The sequence below is a fragment of the Mastigoproctus giganteus genome, chromosome 1 (genome assembly GCF_048544385.1).
Source record: "Mastigoproctus giganteus isolate SK-2022 chromosome 1, ASM4854438v1, whole genome shotgun sequence".
Taxonomy (NCBI): domain Eukaryota; kingdom Metazoa; phylum Arthropoda; class Arachnida; order Uropygi; family Thelyphonidae; genus Mastigoproctus; species Mastigoproctus giganteus.
In genome coordinates this window covers 50,521,440-50,541,725 of record NC_143575.1, presented here as the reverse complement: position 1 = coordinate 50,541,725, position 20,286 = coordinate 50,521,440, and the positions used below count along the sequence as shown (strand labels likewise).

At 33.7% G+C, this 20,286-nt stretch overlaps 1 protein-coding gene across 4 annotated transcripts in view; it reads right to left on the bottom strand.

The window, feature by feature from the left end:
* LOC150090786 (H(+)/Cl(-) exchange transporter 5-like) overlaps positions 1–20,286 on the bottom strand; it is a 202,800-nt gene that overhangs the window by 70,673 nt on the left and 111,841 nt on the right. For all 4 annotated transcript variants that reach the window (XM_090372676.1, XM_090372686.1, XM_090372695.1 and 1 more), the window contains 3 exons: positions 14,233–14,378; positions 13,952–14,113; positions 4,737–4,943 (listed from right to left, as the gene is read on the bottom strand). In XM_090372676.1, coding sequence (XP_090228802.1) covers positions 4,737–4,943; positions 13,952–14,113; positions 14,233–14,378 — 515 coding nt within the window. The remainder of the gene's footprint in view (positions 1–4,736; positions 4,944–13,951; positions 14,114–14,232; positions 14,379–20,286) is intronic.

Below are 20,286 nucleotides of genomic sequence, written 5' to 3'. Positions count from 1 at the left end.
TAGTGGGCTTCATCATCAGTGGGTGGGCAGGTACCCTGGTAATGCAAAATGCCATCACAGTTGAAGATATGAGAGATGAGAGATGCCAAATGATGTAGATAATATTAAAAGATGAAAGATAATTCCTTGTGGGTTTAGGTAATTAACTATATAATATCAGTGTAGATACACCATAGTCTACCCATAAATCTGAACTACGTATTTAGTGTAAAGGCATCGTTTTAAATGTATTTCATATAGCTTCGAAATGATCGTCTGGGTGGTGGTATCCACTGAAAATAAATAACAGTAGTCTTCTCTACTAGAGAAGCGTTATTTATTTGAAGTAGTGCAATACCAGCTATCTCGTTGTGAAGGCACCCACAATATGAGATACAATTAAAACATTTGCAGAATAGATGTGAAAAAGTTTGTCTTCAGCCAGCAAGTGGTTGACTGTTGAAACAAACTTCCGTATCTATTGTTGTGAAAGTGGACAGTTTGAATTCAAGAACTAGGCAAATTATCGGAGTGGACAGGTGGTGTGAGAAGAGTTTTTTCTGGTTGATGCTGTATAAGCTTGCTTTCTTGAATCAAATGGCACTACTAATATAAAATATTACAGTGACTTTAATCTATTAATTTTTTTTGAAAGTTTTGTGAAAAAAAATATATAGCTTGTGTTATCTATTTATTTGTTTGTTTATTTATTTTTTGTTTTCTTTGGTACAATACACCCTTACTTAACTTATATCAATAGAGCTCAGGAATAACTAGGTATTTAATACATATAAAGAACAATAATTCATCAACTAAATATGCTACAGATAAAGATGGAGATACAGATCAACCATAGTATTTGTATATTAGAATGATCAAATGATGCAAGGAAGTGGAATGGGGGGGGGGAAACGCTGACCACTCAATACTTTTTCTATTACAGAAAAGTGTATTTCAAGAGATCCAGCTTTCTATTGCTCTGACCTTGACTACAATTGAAAATACACTTCCCTCATTCATTTCATTCCACCCTGTCAAAGTTTTATACACCTTAATTCCAATCCCCAATGTGCCTAGTCGTTAAAAGATGCAGCTTCACCTTCTAAGCAAATTCCCCAAAGGGATGATTAATGCTGCTTACCAATCTAGTGGCGCCTCCGTAGCCAGGTGGGCAGGAGTAGCAGTGTGTAGACATGCTTCTTGATTAGACCGGAGTTCGAGCCTGTGACCACCAAATACAGAGGATGCGGAAAGGTCAGGGAATGACCACCGCATATCCTCGGAGCAATATGGCCTTAGTTGCTAATGCTCCTAAAAACCAAAATAACAAACAACAACAACCAATCTAGAGTTCTATGTGTTTATTTAGATTTGGCTTCCAAATTGGTATACATCATTCCAGGCGTGATCTCGCCATTGTCTTATAAAGAAACGCAAGCTACCAGTATCATCTGTATATATAAAATGCTTAGGTATGCTGCACAAATATTCAAACTGCTAAATGTTGCCAGCACCCATTCACGCGGTCCACCTTGCATGAGCACCATACTGGGCATTCTTTATTAATTTTTGTACTAACGTTTTTCGACTGAAGAAAGGCAACATATGCCTGAAAGCTATCGATGTATCTTTATTTTAACTGTTTATTTTATGTCTTCAATTTCAATAAACTGTTATAAGTTTTAAGAAGTGTAAAAATGGCTGAACAGTGTGCAAGAACTTTGAGAAAATGTAGAAGAAATGCTAATGAAACAATAGAGGAGATATCCAATAGACTAAGACACCGATACAAGATTCTACTACTAAAAAGACTGATAGAAAACATTGAAGAAAGAGAAGCAAGATTGGAAATGAGAAGACAGGTGTAGGACTAATCAAATAGAAGTACCAGATGCGAATAATCAACAAGCTGTAATTAATGTGGAAGAGCATGACATAGGAAATGTGTTACAACTGTGAGTACTGCGATGCAAGATATTGGGGACATTAGTTAAACACATCAAATAAATACACTGAATTCTGTCATGATGGAAAGGTTTTACTTGACCCACTGTGTGAGACACCTACTCTGTTATGAGAGCTGCTTACAAGGAATACACATGAAGCAAATAACTACGAGAACATATACGAGAGTACAACTCAGCAATGGCATTCACATCAATGGGTGCAGAGATTAAATCACCGCCTGGAAATGGTCCATACTGTTTTAGAATACACAACCAGATTTACCATTTGGTCTCACCACTATATCCAAACAAAGCAAATAAGCCGGGATATAGACAACTTTATATTTTCAATTCTGCTAAAGCAACAAAACAGCTTGAAAAACAATCGAACCAAGGGTGTATGGGAAAAGTAATGCAACAATTGGACGAGATGGTTAACAGACGATATAATGCACCTACATCTAAAATGAGGTTGCTGCAATATTTGTTGGAGAAGATGGGGAACCACCTGAAAATAGAGACATATACATATATCCCACAAGTGACTGCTATAAAATTATATCACCGCTAAACAAGAATGGTGAAGACTGAAGGATCTAGATTAAACTATTTACGCCATAATCAGAAAGATGCCGTATGTTACACCAGGTACATCTAGTTTTAAATAGATTTTTAATATATAGTTTAACAGATTAACATAAACCAAAAAATGTCACATTCACATCATCATCAGCCATTTTCAGTCCACTGCAGGATGAAGATCTTTCCAGCAACTTTCCAGTTCCTTCTGTTTTGTCAATGGCCATCCATTTACTACCCACAAACTCATGAATTTCATCTGTCCATCTCCATCGTTATCTTACAGGTTTTCTTCTAGCTCCTCTTGGATACCATTCTGTTATTTTCTTGGTCCATCTGTCATCATGTCTTCGAGCTATGTGTCCTGCCCAAGACCATTTTAGTTCTTTAGTTTTGATAAGAATGTTCTTTACTTGAGTTTGCTGCCTAATCCATGTGTTTCTCTTCTTATCTAACAGTCAGTTCCCAATATAATTCGTTCCATTGTTCGCTATGTAGTTCTCAGCTTCTCTTCCATTCTTTTGGCGAGTACCCAAGTTTCACTTCAATAAGTCATGGTGGGGAGTATACATTGGTTCATTATTTTACGTTTCAGACAAATTGGGATATTGCTCCTCAGTATGTGACTATATTTCCTGAATGCTATCCATCCAAAATTTATTCGTCTCTTGACTTCCAGCCATTTATCATTATTACAGCTAATGACGTGTCCCAGATAAGTATATGACTCCACCTTTTCAATTACTGTTCCTTCAATCATTATATCCCTTTCTGTGGCATACTTGTTCATCATTACTTTTGTTTTAGCCATATTCATCTTTAGTCCAAAACCCTTACTAACTCTGCATAACTGATTAAGATTTTCTTCTAATTCTTTGGGATCGTGGCTTATGACCACAACGTCATCTGCAAATAATAAATGGTTTAGGTACTCTCCATTCACATTGACTCCTTTCTGCGACCAGTCTAATCTTCTGAAAGCTTCCTCAAGGGCAGCAGTAAACAACTTCGGAGATATTGTGTCTCCTTGTCAAACTCCTTTCTCAATTTTAAATTTGCTACTGTCTTTGTCTAGTCTAATAAAGGAGGTAGCATTCTCATATATTTTCTTCAAAATCATAATATATGGGGTATCTATGCCTTGTCTTTGCAGTGCCCGAAACATTGCCTTATGCTGTATGGAGTCAAATGCCTTTTCATAATCCACAAATGCCAGGCATAATGGTGTTTTATATTCATTTGCTTTCTCCATTAGTTGTGATATTACGTGAAGGTGATCCATAGTTGAGAATCCTGTCCTAAAGCCAGCTTGCTCTTTCGGTTGATTCTCATCTTACTTTCTAATCTGTTAGTAATGACCCTTGTGAACAATTTGTAGATATGGGATAACAAGCTAATTGGTCTATAATTTCCAATTTATCTCCTTTCTTATGCAGCAAAACTATGACTGCATTATTCCACTCCTCAGGCATCACACCTTTTCTAATGCATTTTGTCACATTCACATTACTCTAATAATATATTTGTTTATTTGAGACAGTACAGTCACAGAATCAGTACACTTTTTTTAATTCCCATATAACATGCAACATACTGGAAGTACAACTATGCTACTGGGAAACTGTCGCACAATCGACTGTGGACAAGGAATTATTAGCAAACAGTTTTCCAGACATTGTTCTGGATACAATTTAACTTTTTTATTTTCCTAAAGATAAACAAATGAATTCTATTAGAAAATGAAATGCACAAGGCATAATTTCATACGGGTTTAGGTAATTAACTATATAATATTGGTGTAGATACACCATAGTTTACCCATAAATTTGAACTACGTACGTAGCGTAAAGGCATCGCTTTAATTGTATCTCATATTGTGGCTGCCTTCACAATGAGATAGCTGGTATTGCACTACTTCAAATAAATAACACTTCTCTGGTAGAAAAGATTACTGTTATTTATTTTCAATGGATACCACCACCCAGATGATCATTTTGAAGCTAGTTGGCTTCATCATCAGTGGGTGGATAGGTAACCTGGTAATGCAGCATGCCATCACAGTTGCAAAGTTAACTTCTTAACTTTAAAGGCATCACAGTTTTGCCTTTACACTACATATGTAGTTCAAATTTATGGGTAAACTATGGTGTATCTACGTCAATTCTATATATCAATCACTCAATATCAATAATACTTTAGGGATAAAAGGTTTTTTCACTATTCTTTTCTTACCTCTCTCTTTTTTGCTTCATTTTTTCCATACTTGGGAAAAAGATAAGATATGATGTTGCCAATGCAACATACTACATGTACCAATGGACCTTCCTTCCCTAGACTGAGGCCTGCTGATACAACTAACATCAGAGCGAGGGACTTGATGGTTAGTGTCCACTTACCCAAATAGCCTCGAATGATAAACCCGCTTAACATTGTCTTTATCTACAAAGGAAGCAAATATTAATGTTGTTAACCCAGCACTACAAGTTAAAGAAACAAAAATTATGAAACTAGGTAAATTTATATTAATACCATAATAACAAAGCAAAGAGTTAATCAAACCCCAGTTTGCAAGCTGTACATTGTTTTGACACTTGAAGTGTGACTCTCAAAGAAATATGAGCTAGAACAATTGTGTCAAAATAATACTTTAAATCAACAAGAATTAACAAAATGAAAAAAAATAATAAAATAAAATTGCAAAGAGTAACTGAATACCTAACGATTTTAATACTTAGTTGACATCTTTCAAGAAACATGCAGATTGCTTTTACATTCTACACTCATACTGAGATATATACAGTTATGCCATACCTTAGAAAAACACCAAAAATTGCTAGAAACAATTCCTTTAGTTTCAAAAGATTCATAAGTAGATGGAAACATTATATACTAGAAGCATATAATGCATTTCATCTACTTATAATTAGATTTGATAATAGTGGTTAACATTATCTTATACTTTTTGCCGCTAATCAATATTTACTATTCAAAAGTTTATCAACAAAATATTTTTATAATATGCTATTATGCAGCATATTAAATATAATTAAAACAAAGCTACTGATCATGAATTTAAAATGGCTGGATTTGAAAAGTATATTTTTATTGTGTATGTAAATTTTTTAATAAAAACATAAATAAACAAACAATTTTGATGATCTTTAAGCCTTTGAAGATAACTGCAAATTCTGTGCCAGGATTAAAGTAAAAAAGTCACAATCACATAAAAAAAAAATGTTTATATACATTTTGGAGGTTTTTAGAACATCAACTACTTTGGTCACAGTGGGGCAAATATATTTACTTGGGGAGGGGGAGGGGGTTAGAGATAAAAGTAAAAGAGAGGAGAGAAATGGAAGAGTGAAGAGAAATAGAAAAGGAATAAAGGAGTATAATTAAAAAGATTATAAATACAAAAGCACATGTAAAAATATATAATATTTATAAAATAATAAGAGGAGTTTACCTCAATATAGTACGTAGAACACTTCCGTATGATACTCTCCAGAAATTAAAACGGAAAAAACGAAAAAAACCGACAACTTACCGGTACATTAGAGTAAAATATAAAAAAATTAAATAATTAAAAACCAATTTAACACAATATATTGAGGTAAACTCCTCTTATTATTTCACAAATATTAATATCAATGTAGAATGTATTGAGTATTACAGCTCTGATTCATACTACCGGTAAGTTGTCGATTTTTTCGTTTTTTCCGTTTTAATTTCTGGAGTGTATCATACTGAAGTGTTCTACATACTATATTAAGGTAAACTCCTCTTATTATTTCACAAATATTAATATCAACATAGAATGTATTGAGTATTACAGCTCTGATTCATACCATCTAAAAATATATAATTGAAACAAAGGTTGAACCAACAATTCAAGAAACAGAGCAAAGAAAGAAATAAATGAAGAATGATAATATGTAAAGTAAATTTAAACTTGGGAGAACTGATTAATGTCACTGAATAAACAATTAATCATTACATCAGGTTGTGATATTGGAGAATATAGAATATGAAGAATAATATGGAAAATACATAAAAATGGAAAACAGGCTACTTAATACTGAAAGAAATGGTACGTGTGCCATAAACTATAAAAAAAAAAAAAAAGTAATAATGAAATATCAAATATTACTAAAATTATTATAGCTAATAAGGATTCAATGTATCTTTATCATATAAGGATACATTGAATGTACGTTATCAGGGGCTAACACCAATCAACACATCCAAATAATAATCAGCAAGGACTATCTGTTTCTTACACACACACACACACACACACACACACACACACACACACACACACACACACACACTGAGAGGAGCTAACAGAGGGAAGAAATATGATAGAAATAGTACCCAGTCTTCCCCTCGAATACTCTAATTCGCAGACCGTAAAAATTTAGAATATGATAACGTACAGACATAAAGAGAAGATCAAAGCAAATAGCAATGGTACTCAGATGCACCACGGACATGCCTGGTTGATTCGTGAGGTGGAGTCCTGGTATTTCAGTAAGGCATAGAGCAATCATTGAAAATACAATGAATTTTACAATAAGACCAACTTATGGTAAAATACAGAAAACTTTTAAGCAAAAAGAAAACTGAGAAATGAAAACATTAAATATTGGAAAATATATATATATATATATATACTTCTTTTACTCTTTTCCATAAATTTCTTTATTGTTTTACATATACCTCTTAATTTGCATGGACGAACCTTGATTTAGCACCATTTGTTTGCCTCTGATATTGGTACTAATATTATGGTGCTAAATTAGCATTAGCAGAAACACATGATGCAAGAAAGCGAGCTTATACAGCATCAGCCAAAAAAAAAAAAAAAAAAAAAACCCTTGCCATTTCACTGATCCATTCATTCCAAATGTTTGTCTAGTTCTGCCCCGAATTTATTTAAGCTATCAACTTCCACAACAACAGATGGAAGTTTGTTCCAGCAATCAACTACTCGCTGGCAAAAGGCAAACTTCCACACATCTATTCTACAATTATCTTTCCTCAGTTTGAATCTATGCCCCCCCCCCAGGTTTGTAATCTAAGCAAGAGGAAGAATCCCATCAGCATTAAGCCTGCTCAATCCATTCAAAGCCTTATACACCTCAATCAGATCGCATTGCAGGTGCCTAGTCTCCAGAAACTGCAATTTGCAGAACTTAAGCCTTTCTTCATAAGAGCACCCCTTTGTTCCCTTCACCAGTCTTTTTGACCTTCTCTGTACTTGTTCTGGCAACTCTATATCCTTCCTAAAATGAGGCTTCCAGATCTGTATGCAGTATTCAAGGTGTGGCCTGACCATTGCCTCACTGACAAGATACCATGGTATTTCAGTAAACTTCATATCTGACTGCACAATTACCACCAGGTCTCTTTCATTCTTCACCACCCTGAGTGTAACACCACATAGTTGGTACATTTCTCTGGAGTTACTGCTACTCATATGCAGTACTTTGCATTTGTCAATGTTAAACTTCAGTTGAAGTTAAATTGAGGTACTTCAAACAATAAGAACTATGTATAGTAATTATTTTGGCATTAAGGAATTGAAGGATTATGATAATATTTTCTCTAGAGAAAAAAAGGGAATATCAAAATATATTTTTGTATATGAACAATATAAAAAAATATAATGCAGGTAGAAAAATATTTAGGGATTATTTGAATATGCAAAGGTTAATAATTACAAGAAATAAAATTTGCTTCACTTACAATAATTATCTAGTATATTGAAAAAAATGTGAGTTACATATCACAGGATTTTAAAATGTAAATAAAAATATAGTAAAATTCACTTTTTGAGAAAGTACATATCCAGCTTTGTCTGAATTTTTTTTTTCATCGATTTTAGTTATAGAAATTGTCCAGTGCTACATGTTTCATTAGGTCTTTGTTGTCAGAGTTCTCTTTAAGGAATTGACAATTTTTTTGAAACCATACCTTAGCCTCCTTAGCTGTCAATTTTTCACAAACTTCCATTTCATCTTCTTCTCTATCACTATCAAATGAGATCTCATTTATTTGTGTTAATTGCACAATTTCCTCAGCTGTCATTTCTCCAAAAGCAGGTTCTTGGTTGACTGCAAAAACATTTTTCTGGAGAGAGATGCACTCACAATTGGAAGATCAACCACAGCTATTCACAATTCCTGGACAGGATTATCTTCTATTTCATCTAAATGAACTTTTTCAATAAGTCCAGTGTGAATCCAACAGTTATTTACTGTTCACAGTGAAACTTCATCCCATGAAAGTTTGATCATATACAATGAACCTTTCAAGGACAATTCAGGGGAGCAATTATTGTTGATGCTCTCTACTATCTTCTTCACCTGATGTTGCCTACAATGCACCTTAAAACTCTTAATTCCAGCATCAAGAGATTGAAGGAAACCTGTTCAATTAGAAGGTAGGAACTCAATCCCCACATTAAAAAGATCCACTGCTTTTTGGCAAAGAGAATTATCTAAAAGCATGCTTTGGTTTTTAATTCTCATTTCCTTGTTGAAATTTTGCAGCTATTCACAAAATTCTACTGCAGTCATCCATGTTTTACTATTATGTATATAATTCACACAAATTGAAGGATTTGAAGTTTTTAAAGCACCAAAGTGTTTCTTCCCTTCCAATAACAGTAACAACCCCTTTGTCACCCTATCAGCATTTGAACAGAATGCAAGTGTGACCCTTGCTTTTATTTTTTTACACCCTTTCCAATATCCACTCAATATTGTTTCGTCCGGTTGCATTCTATAAAAGAGAGCTATTTCGTCCATGTTATAAATGTCTCTTTCATCATATTTTTTAAAAATATTAAAAATTCTTTGATGATATCATTCCACCAATTCCTTGTTCATGTCAACCTCAGCTGTTTTTCCATATCTGTTTCATTGAATCAACTGGTGGCACTGCTTAAAACGATGCAACCAACCATTGTTGTACACAAAATCTTCAATTCCCATAGGTTCTCCCATTAATTTTGTCTGCTTAATTACTTCATCACTTATCATTTCATTTCTTGCATTAACCTGTCCAAATTCAAATAGCAGCCTCACACATTCACTTTTTTTTATTCAGCAACTTCTTTTGTTCACTTAGAATGTCTCCAACAGAGTGCCAACTTATTGGTTTAACCCCATACAGCAGAAAAATGGCCACAATAATCCGCTAGCTGTTACCAGGGTATTTTTCTTTGTAAACTGCACACCCCCTTTCTTTTCAGTCACATTCAACACTGCCCTCTTACTCATTTTCAGAAGGTCAGTACTCCCTAATCAACTTTAATGAAAATAAAGAAAAATGCTACTCTCTAAAATTGATATTTAATAGTAATAATACCAAAATACATTCAATAATGACATTAAAAAATACCTATTTAAAGCTGCAACGAATGTAGGAATGCACTTGAAGCATGTAAGTAAAACATTCTTTCTTTTGTGTTAGAACCTTCTGGTTTTTCAGCATGAGGAATGTTTAAAAATGAAAATGGTGGTTAACTGAGTGGTGGAGAATTCTCTCCAAGTCCACTTTCTTATTTACAAGAACAAAAATGATTTTCATGATGGTTTGAAAAATATCACTTGCCGACTACATCCCATAAATAAAAAGGTGAGACAGATTGGTATGCAGGTTTGGCACTAAATCTGATTCATTCACAATGAAAAATTGTACATTTAGTAATTCACAGCTATGGCATACGGTGGCTTGTGGGGGTGGGAAGCTTTACTAAGGGATTTCCCTATTAATATTGATGTTATGGAGATCAGTTCACAAGTATTCACTGGCACTTTATGGGGTTGACACTATATAAAGGTTTGATATACAGCAGACTCTCGATTTACCAGGATCGGATTAATCAGGAAGTGATTAACCAGGACACTTCAAGACTCCAAATTAAAAAAAAAAAAACAACCAGAAATCTTATATAAAATTCAAGTAATAAATAGAAAGGTATAAACAGACTTTTTGCAAGTCGTAAATAAGCGACAAGAAGCAGCGTTATAAGTCATCATTGGGAGATTAGTGTACCTATTAGTGTAATGTATTACCTTGCAACCCCCCCTACTGTTTTCACAACCCGCTGCTCAAAAAAAAGGGGGGGGGACCAAATGTTTAGTTTGTTTTAGTGCATCGTTGATTTTTGTGTTCCGTCGCACTGCAAAAGGGCAAATTTTGTTTCATTATTTCTTTGCCCACCTTTAACACCCTTTTCAGGTTATTGTCAAAAACCTATACACGATGTTTCATAGCACGTAGGCCACACTTATGGCTCAATTCGGGACCCAAAAACAGTGGGATAAAAAGTTCATATAAACAAATGTCTGATTTTTGTATTTTTGCTTTGTATTTAATGCTGTTTAAATTTTAAAAAATAGCTGTGAAGTTTTCAATGATCAGAGTGCTAAAATCACTGTGTGCATCTACTTAGGTTATGAAGTTTTGTAAACTAAAATTACTGCCACAACAGTTTCAAGGCTACTCAGTTCTAATATTTAAATGTTCCTTTACTTTTACAGTAATTAGAGTAATAAATCATTAAAAAGAAAGAAAAAAATGGAATACTCAAATTGCCATTATACTTTTTATTTTGTGTAAGGATAACAGCAGTTGTCCAGGACTCAATCATGTTATAAAATACAAACTTCTGAAAACCATTACCAATATTATTAGCATTACAAAAATTCCTAAGATTTAGTTATACATTTAAACATTAATTATCTAACTCCATGTGTGTAATGAAATTGAAATATATAAATCAGAAATACAGAATGGCCAAGCCAGGTGAACAAGCAAATACAAATAAAACCAGTACATTATTATAGAACCAAAAGAAGAGGGGAGAGAAACTAAATTAAGAATAGGGTGTTGGGGAAGGGATACATTCTTAAATAATTTAGAAATTAACAGTCAAATGAAATAAATTTAGCAGCACCCTTTTGACGATATCCATGGCTAAATTACATGAAATATCACTACAGAAATGAACTAAAGATATAATCACAACAACAGGCCTAATAATGTGAAACAAATTTTAAAAAAATAAAAAATAATCAACCATCAGACCCATCTCATTAGGAGACCACAAGGTAACAATGGCAGTAGAATCCCTCCATTTCAATTATTTAATAGATTTACATAGCAATGGCTCTTATGCAGTGAAAAATTAAAATATACTATCTTTGTGTTCACATGAGGTCCCTACAGACTGCAGATGTACAAATGTCTCCCCTATTCAAAATGATTGATCAAAGCTAAAAATGAGCAATTACACACCTGTAAACTTGACTTCTGTTCCAAGGAAAATAATGGAATCAACGTTTAAAAATGGAGGATTATTCTGATAGGAATACAATTATACAGCAATTCATAGCACAGATTTGTTAAGGTAGACTTTGTCTGACTAATCTGATTGCTACTATGATGCAATAACAAGAGAACTGAATGCAGAAAAAAAAAAAAAAAAAAAAATTTACGAAATATCACATACAGGCAACCCCCGTATAACAAGGTACTTCTACATGGTTTCGCTCTAACATGATTGATAAATTGTGGCAATCCTCGCACAACACAGTACTTCTACAACAAGGTTTCGCTCTAACAAGGTTTGAGAATTGCGGGAAATCTCGCATAACACGGTAATTTTAGAGATTTTGTGCTGGGAAAACCCTGCTATAATGTTAGATGTAATTTTCAACATTTCCATTCCTTTTGTGCATACCTGCTGTTGACTCGCTAGTTGTTATCGCCTTCATGATATTTTTCTAAAGTACATTTCTGGAGGTAACTACCATAAAACAATAAAAACAATTTGCAGTTTCCAGTTTATTGGTCTTTTCTGTTAGTGCAATCAATTATAAATGGGTAGTAAACTCTTATCTTCTTGCATTTGCTATAGTACCAATAGCTGAAATTCTGTGGGTTTTCAAGTTAATGTGATGAAATGTGTTTCCCCTTCCGTGAAATATTCAATCATATAAAAAATAAATTTTCAGAAACTCATTACTCCGTATTGTGTTTGTTGCAACTTGTGTCTGCTGTGTTATTAATTGCTTATCATTTTTACTGTTTTAAATTTTACAACCAAAAAAAAAAGTCAGTGAACAGAAATATCAATTAGTATGTACATATTACAGTATGTATTGATTAAGCTATGTATGTAAGTGTAAATTTATTTTTATTTTGCTAACTGGAAAATATTCTTCCGATTTTCACATATCATTTAAAGCGGGGTGCACTGTATTTTGTTGGGAGATCCCTGGGTTAGGTTCTGTGCTACTGAACTTGTGCGACACCATAAAAAATAATTGTGACTTCAAAGAGTGCAGTTCGTGACTTTTAAAGAGAGCAGAAGGTACGTGAAATCTATATGCTGCAGAAGAGATTGTGCTTAGCAGCGATGAAGAGGAAGAAAATTAAATGAACGTACATTATCTCACATATAAGTATCACAGTTTGTAAGGTAGGATTGTTTGTTCAGTTATTACTATTTAAGTTACTACTATTATAAAAATAAAGTTAAAATATTAAGTTATTACTACTATAAAAATTAATTTTACGATTGTGATAAAAAAAAAAAAAAAAAAAAAAAAAAAAATGCCGTATTTTTGTTAGCTTTTGGAATGTAACCCTCCCCTTTTTGTACTGGTTCTTAGTCCCATATAACACGGTTTCACATCGCACGAGATTTTGTAGGAACCAAACTACCGTGTTATACAAGGGTTACCTGTACTTTTATTTCAGTAAAGATTTTAATACCATTCCATGTGAAAGATGGCTGCACAAATTGGACTAATATGGCATTAGGGACAAGTTACTGCTGTGAATAAAGGGGTAGTTTGGTGATAGAAAACAAAGTGGTTATTGATAGATACTACTGTTCTTGGACTAATATTATTAGTGACAACCCTTGGTGTTCAAGTGCTGGGCCACATATTGTTTTCAATATTTATTAATGATATTAATGAATGAAAATGGAGTTTAATGTATAAGTTTGCTAATGACACACAGGTTGGTAGAGTGGTCAATGACAAAAATAAGGGTATGCTACAGCAAAAACACAAATAAATTAGCCAGATTAGCTGAGAAATGGAGGTTGAGGACTAAACGAATAATTAGAAGGGATAAACAGATGTTGTGGGTAGTTGCCAATGCTGTACAAGCTTCTTCCTTTCATCATTTGCACTACTAATACTAAAGCATTCACAAAGCAATGCCAAATTGCTAACAAAGAACAGAGTTAAATAAAAACATGAAATAAGAAAGAAATCATGTTACAGACTGGAAACCAGGAAACCACTATTATTCTTGTTCTTTCTTCCTATATTCTTTTCTTTATTATATTATTTATCTAAGTTTATTTTTCACATGTGAGTGTATGTGACTGTAAATGTGGTAATGATATAACTTACCTCAGGAATACCAGACCCACAAGCATATGGAGCAAAAGTTTTTACTAACATTCCAGCCAGTAAAGCAAATGAAATACCCCAAAGTATATAGATCAAGTAGGAAAATATATATGCTCCAGCTGACTCATCGTGCAAATTTACCAGCGCAGACCAGGACTGCCACTGAAAAAGAAAGATTGTTTAATGGAAAAAAAGTCATAATGCTGTAATTATCTTTCTTTTCTATCTAACAGTAAACTATATACATGTAATATATATGCATGTCATACAAAGATATTTACCTGGTCACACTGATCACCTTCATAATAAGTCTCATTAGAGGACCAACAGCATTGCTCTTTATTAAACCAAAAAGCTTGTGGACAGATCCCTTCTTTTAAATCTTTCATCCAGTCTGTTCCTATGTCAACAAATGCAGCCACAGAGCCTATAAGGGAACAAAGAAAATTCAGAAAAACTTTGAACTAAAAATCCCAGTAAGTATACTTAGAGATAAATCAACAGAATATTAAAAACAGATGGTATTGGAATTAATAAATTCAGCTTTTTCTGAGGATTCAGTTAGTTTATGAAAGATCACAGAATGAGTGTACAAAAGAGTGCAATTCTGGCAGATATATTTTTACAATATAATCATAATATGATTAAGCAGAAAGAAGTTTGATAAAATCTTATTGAGTAAATTTTTTGGAGCACATATTACCTAAACATGGCAAGGTTCTCTTGTGATATAATCAAATATTTGAAGTTAAAAAAAAAAAGTGAAAACTATGCTGCCAGAATTGCACTCATTCTGTGATCTTTCATAAACAAACTCGAGCCTCAGAGAAAGCTGAATTTATTAATTCCAATACCATTTGTTTCTAATATTCTGTTGATTTATCTCTAAGTATACTTCCTGGGATTTTTAGTTCAAAGTTTTTCTTTGAAATAAAATATCTTTCATAAAGATCTTTCATCTTTATGAAAGATCACAGAATGAGTGTACAAAAGAGTGCAATTCTGGCAGCACAGTTTTCACTTTTTTTTTTTTTTTTTTTTTTAACTTCAAATATTTAATTATATCACAAGAGAACCTTGCCATGTTTAGGTAATATGTGCTCCAAAAAATTTACTCAATAATATTTTATCAAATTTCTTTCTGCTTAATCAATATTATGATTATCTTGTAAAAATCTCTACATATTAAATGCGTGTTAAATTTATATAAGAATGAAATTAACTGTTTTTATATCTGGATAGTTTCATTCAGCTGACCAGTGAACATTTATTCCAAAAATATTCTTTCAACATTTCCAAAATTTATAATAGTACTGGGAGGGTTGGGGGAAGGAATACCCATTTTTCTAGGTATTCACAAGTCATTTTATACATATATTTCATCTTTAAATTATTTCATTTATTTCCTCTGAATATTGTGATCACTTAAGATTCTGCAAGCTTTTTTTCGTTTGTTCATGTTCTTTGCAAACAAGGAAACATTTTTTTTTTAAGTGCATAATTCCAGCATTTTGATCATCTGATGAGCAGATAATCAAACTCATGACCTGTATTATGCAATTTTGGCACATTCAATTTTTTAGTAAGCACACTTCATTTGATGGCAATTCAAAAAAATTTTACAATAAATTTTAGTAGCTTTTCTGCTGAAAGAAAAAAAAAAGCCTTCAATAATCTTAAAATTATTAATATTTGATCAATTTCCCTATACAGTGGCAATCCAGGATGGCGTGATTTCTCCCCCCCACCTGAGTAAAAGGACAAATATTGTGATATTAAGTTGTTATAACTATTTGTATATTCTATAAAGGCTGCTTAAAAATTCATAATAAAATTCAAGCTTAATTTTCAATTACTACCAAATCACATATATCATCATCATTATAGTAATATTGCCCTCCCCACCTAGAATGAAAGAAGAAAAAAATAACCAAGATACTGCACCACCAATAAAAACAGACTGATACATTGTTGGCTTGGTATTAACTTAACCAATAAGTTTTTGTAAGCATCAATAGTGTATTACATGTTACATATATTGAAGAATACAGTTCTTGTGTTCAATTAAAGTAGAAATGAAAAAAAAGTGCAGGGTAAGCATTACATTTAAAATTTCAAAAAAGTAGAGCATTTATGAATCCTGGAAAAAAAAAAAAAAAAAAACGGGAACAAGAAAGAATCCAGGATGTCTGGTCACCTTGGTCTTAATAGTCACAACAGAGCTCATACCATGACTTTCCTAGGTATTGCACTACTTTAAAATAAATGACATCATCAAAAACCTAATCTATAATTTATTTAAAAGAAGAACCACCAGGCTATACAATTTTTGCTGTACTACATATCAAAATGATATAGCTAATAAAGAAACTATAAAGATCCATATAATTAAACCTCATAAAAATAAATATTTATCTTGTGCTGAAGTAGAAGATGTAATGACAAAAAACTTTTAAACTGATATTTAAGGATATAAAAGTTGGAAATAAACAAAATTCATGAAAAAGGAATTTAGAGGTAACCTCAACGATAGGGCAAATGAAAAATTCAAGAATGTCAAATAACAGAAGAAAGTGGTCTTGTAACAAAAAAAAAAAAAAATCCATAGAAAAGAACCAAAATTAATAGTATTTTACATTGATAGTGTTCTTACACAAGAAATGTATATAAAGAATTTACTAGAAATGTAAATAAAACAGGAAGAAATGAAAGGAAGTATAACAGTCAGTCTAAGTCATCAAATGAGAAAACTAGGGACTGACTATTAGAAGTTACTGAAAATAGAAATTATCTAAGCAAAGGATATTTGCACATAAATAGGAGCATATATTGAGGCAAAGACAAAATTCTTTTAGTAACAAAATATTTTAAATATTTGGGATGTGGCCACAGTGCAATAGTTTTCAATAGTGCTTAAATCTATGGCCACTGTGCAGAAACAGGGCACCCATTTCAAAACTGTCAAAAGAAAGACAGTAAACCTCACCATATTAACTGCAAAAAGAAGAATAGGCCAAATAATTTTCATGGGAGACATTAAATGCCCCAAGTATAAAAGGATGTGTAAGTTGAGGAAAAGAACAAATTACAAATAACTCTATGAAAGATTGTAACTCTAACAATTTTTGTTTGATAACAAAAGACATTACAGTTAAATGAACAGAGCTAGAAATGTCTCTTATTAACTGGCAAAAGGTTACAGAAGATCTTGGCATAGGTATCCACCTTCTGCAGGAGCTACATATTTACCAGAGTAAATGTCACTAGCCTTCCAATAGGATACACAATTGGGAAACATATGAATTTCCAAGCAGCAATAGTGGTTGCTGATCAAAATCTTACAATAACAAAAACTGACTCATTATATTATTCTCATGAGTTGTCACAAAACTAAGTGGTTATTCTGGCAAAATATCCTTTGTCTAAATTTATTGCCAGTATAATGAAAAAAATTTACCCTTACAGCATTTTTATATTATGGATAAAATTAATGACATAAATACTGGGACAGCTGCTGAATTAAAAAGTGCAATTAATTATTGCATCAGTCCTATATGAATAGATTGATAACACTAGCCAACTATATTTTTACCTCCAAGAACTTAAATGCTGTTTTTAAACCAATTTTTATGCATAGATTTGGAAAATCACCATGATAATTTCACATCATGTTACAGTTATTAAATATAGAGGGAGTTATGTTTTACCAAAATATGCCAATTTTGCATAATCTAGAAGGTATATTAATCTAAATATACCTTCTGCAATTCAGCCCATTCCACACAGTGACGGTTTGCCAGTACCAGTGCCCCCACCCATGGGATAACAGTAGTGGGGAAGATAACAGTGATCAATTTCAAGTTAGGGATCCCCCAGAAGTTCAGGTAGTGAGGTATATTTAATCAAACAAGATGAGTTGAATGATTTGGTTCGAGAATTAAATTTGCCAAAAGAACAAGCTGGACCGTTAGGTTCTAGGTTACAGCAGTGGAATATACTTGCAGCAGAAACAAAGATTTCAGTGTTTCAAAAAAGACATGAAAAGTTTGCAAAATATTTTGCTATGGAGGACAGTATATGTTTTCGGAAAGACATTATTGGACTTCTGAAAGAACTAGGTGTCGTGCAAAGTCAGCTGAATGGCATTTATTCATAGATGCTTCAAAATTAAGTTTAAAACCAGTTTTGCTTCATAATGGCAACGAGTTTCCACCAGTTCCTGTGTTTCATTCAGTTGGACTTAAAGAAAGTCATGAAAGCATGTCTAAGGTTCTACATGCTATAAAACACCAGGATTACAGATGGAACATATACAGTGATCTTAAGGTTATTGGTTTGCAGGAGGGGGTTCAAACACATATTGTTGTTTTTTTTTTGTGGGATAGCCATGCAACAGAAGAACATTACGTTGTGCAACATTGGGATAACAAGGAACTAGATAAAGAAGTTAACAGATTTGCATACATGAGAAGTGTGTTTCCTAATTTAACATATGCCAAACTTAAGGAAGGAATTTTCATAGGACCCCAAATTAGGAAACTCCTGAAAGATAATGTGTTTAAAATCCTGTTAAAGGAAGTTGAATTGGCAAGCTTGGTGATCATTTCAGGTGGTATTAGCATTAGCATTAGTAGAGGCATTTGATGCAAGAAAGCAAGCTTATGCAGCATCAGCCAAAAAAAAAAAAAAAAACCCACTTCCACTTCACCCCTCTGTTCGTTCAAAATACCTGTCCAGCTGAGCCTTAAACTTATTTAGGCTATCAACCTCCACTACAAGGGATGGAAGTCTGTTCCACCAACCAACCACCCGCTGGCTAAAAGCAAATTTCCGCATGTCTATCCTCTATCAGATCACCTCGCTGGTGCCTAGTCTCCAGACACTGTAATTTGCAAAACTTAAGCCTTTCTTCGTAAGAGCACCCCTTTGTTCCATTCACTAATCTTGTTGCCCTTCTCTGTACTCGTTCCAGCAGCTCTACATCCTTCTTGAAATGAGGCCTCCAGACCTGTATACAGTACTCTAGGTGTGGCCTGACCATTGCCTTATACAAGGGAATAATCACCTCCTTATCCCTGCTGGAAAAATTCCTGTATATCATTGACAATACTCCATGAGCTACTCTTGCAGCCCGTCTGCACTGCTCAGAGAACTTCATATCTGCCTGCACAACCACCCCCAAGTCCCTTTCATTCTCTACCACTGTCAGTGTAGCACCACAGAGTTGATACGTTGCTCTGGGGTTGCTGTTTCCCATGTGTAGTACTTTACATTTGTCAATGTTAAACTTCATTTGCCACCTCTCAGCCCATCTGCTCAACCTTTCCAGATCCTGTTGCAGCAGCATAGTGTCAGTGTCCTTGACAACCCTGCCAACCTTTGTATCGTCTGCAAACTTGGACATTAAGCTTGATATACCATCATCCATATCATTTATAAATACAGAAAACAATAATGGACCCAACACTGAGCGACTCCAATAATAACATTAGTCCCCGATGAGCAGTGTCCATTGATTACCACTCTCTGTCTTCTCCCCCTCAACCACCCCTTTATCCATAGCAGCAATTTGCCTCCAATGTCACACTGCTCCAATTTGTGTAGCAGTCTTCCATGTGCAACAGTATCAAAAGCCTTTCTAAGATCCAAGTATATAATATCAAAGCTATTCCCTGCATCCAGTTCTTTTGTGACTGCATCATAGTATCCAATCAAATTGGTCAGGCAAGACTTCCCCTTAACAAAACCATGCTGTGTCCAAGCTATAACTGAAGTCTTGTCTAAATGATCCTGCAGTGCTTCTTTAACCAGTGCCTCCATTAATTTTCCTGGAACAGAAGTTAAGCTCACAGGTCTATAATTACTTGTGTCAGCCTTTGATCCTCCTTTGTGAATTGGGGTCACATTTGCACATTTCCAGTCTATGAGTACCTCCCCTGAGTCCAAGGAAGCTCTCATAATTATGGCTAAGGGTTTGCTTACTTCCTTTGCTGCCTCCTTTAATATAACTGGATAGATCCCATCCATCCTGGGTGCCTTTCGTGTGTTTATCTTCAACAATTTCTCCTCCACTTTACTCCCAGTTATTTCAAGATTCTGTAGCTTACTGCTAGAGTTGAATACACCTCTGGCATTCCCCTCGCTGAATAACTCCTCATGTGTGAATGTCGATGCAAAATATTCATTTAGTTTGTTAGCTACCTGAGCAGGATCATCAACAGTTGACCCATCAATATCAAGTGGACCAATCTGATTTATCCCCTTCCTTCTAGAGTTTACATAAGTAAAGAACTCTTTGCTGTTTTTCTTTGCATCCCTTGCCAAGGATTTCTCGT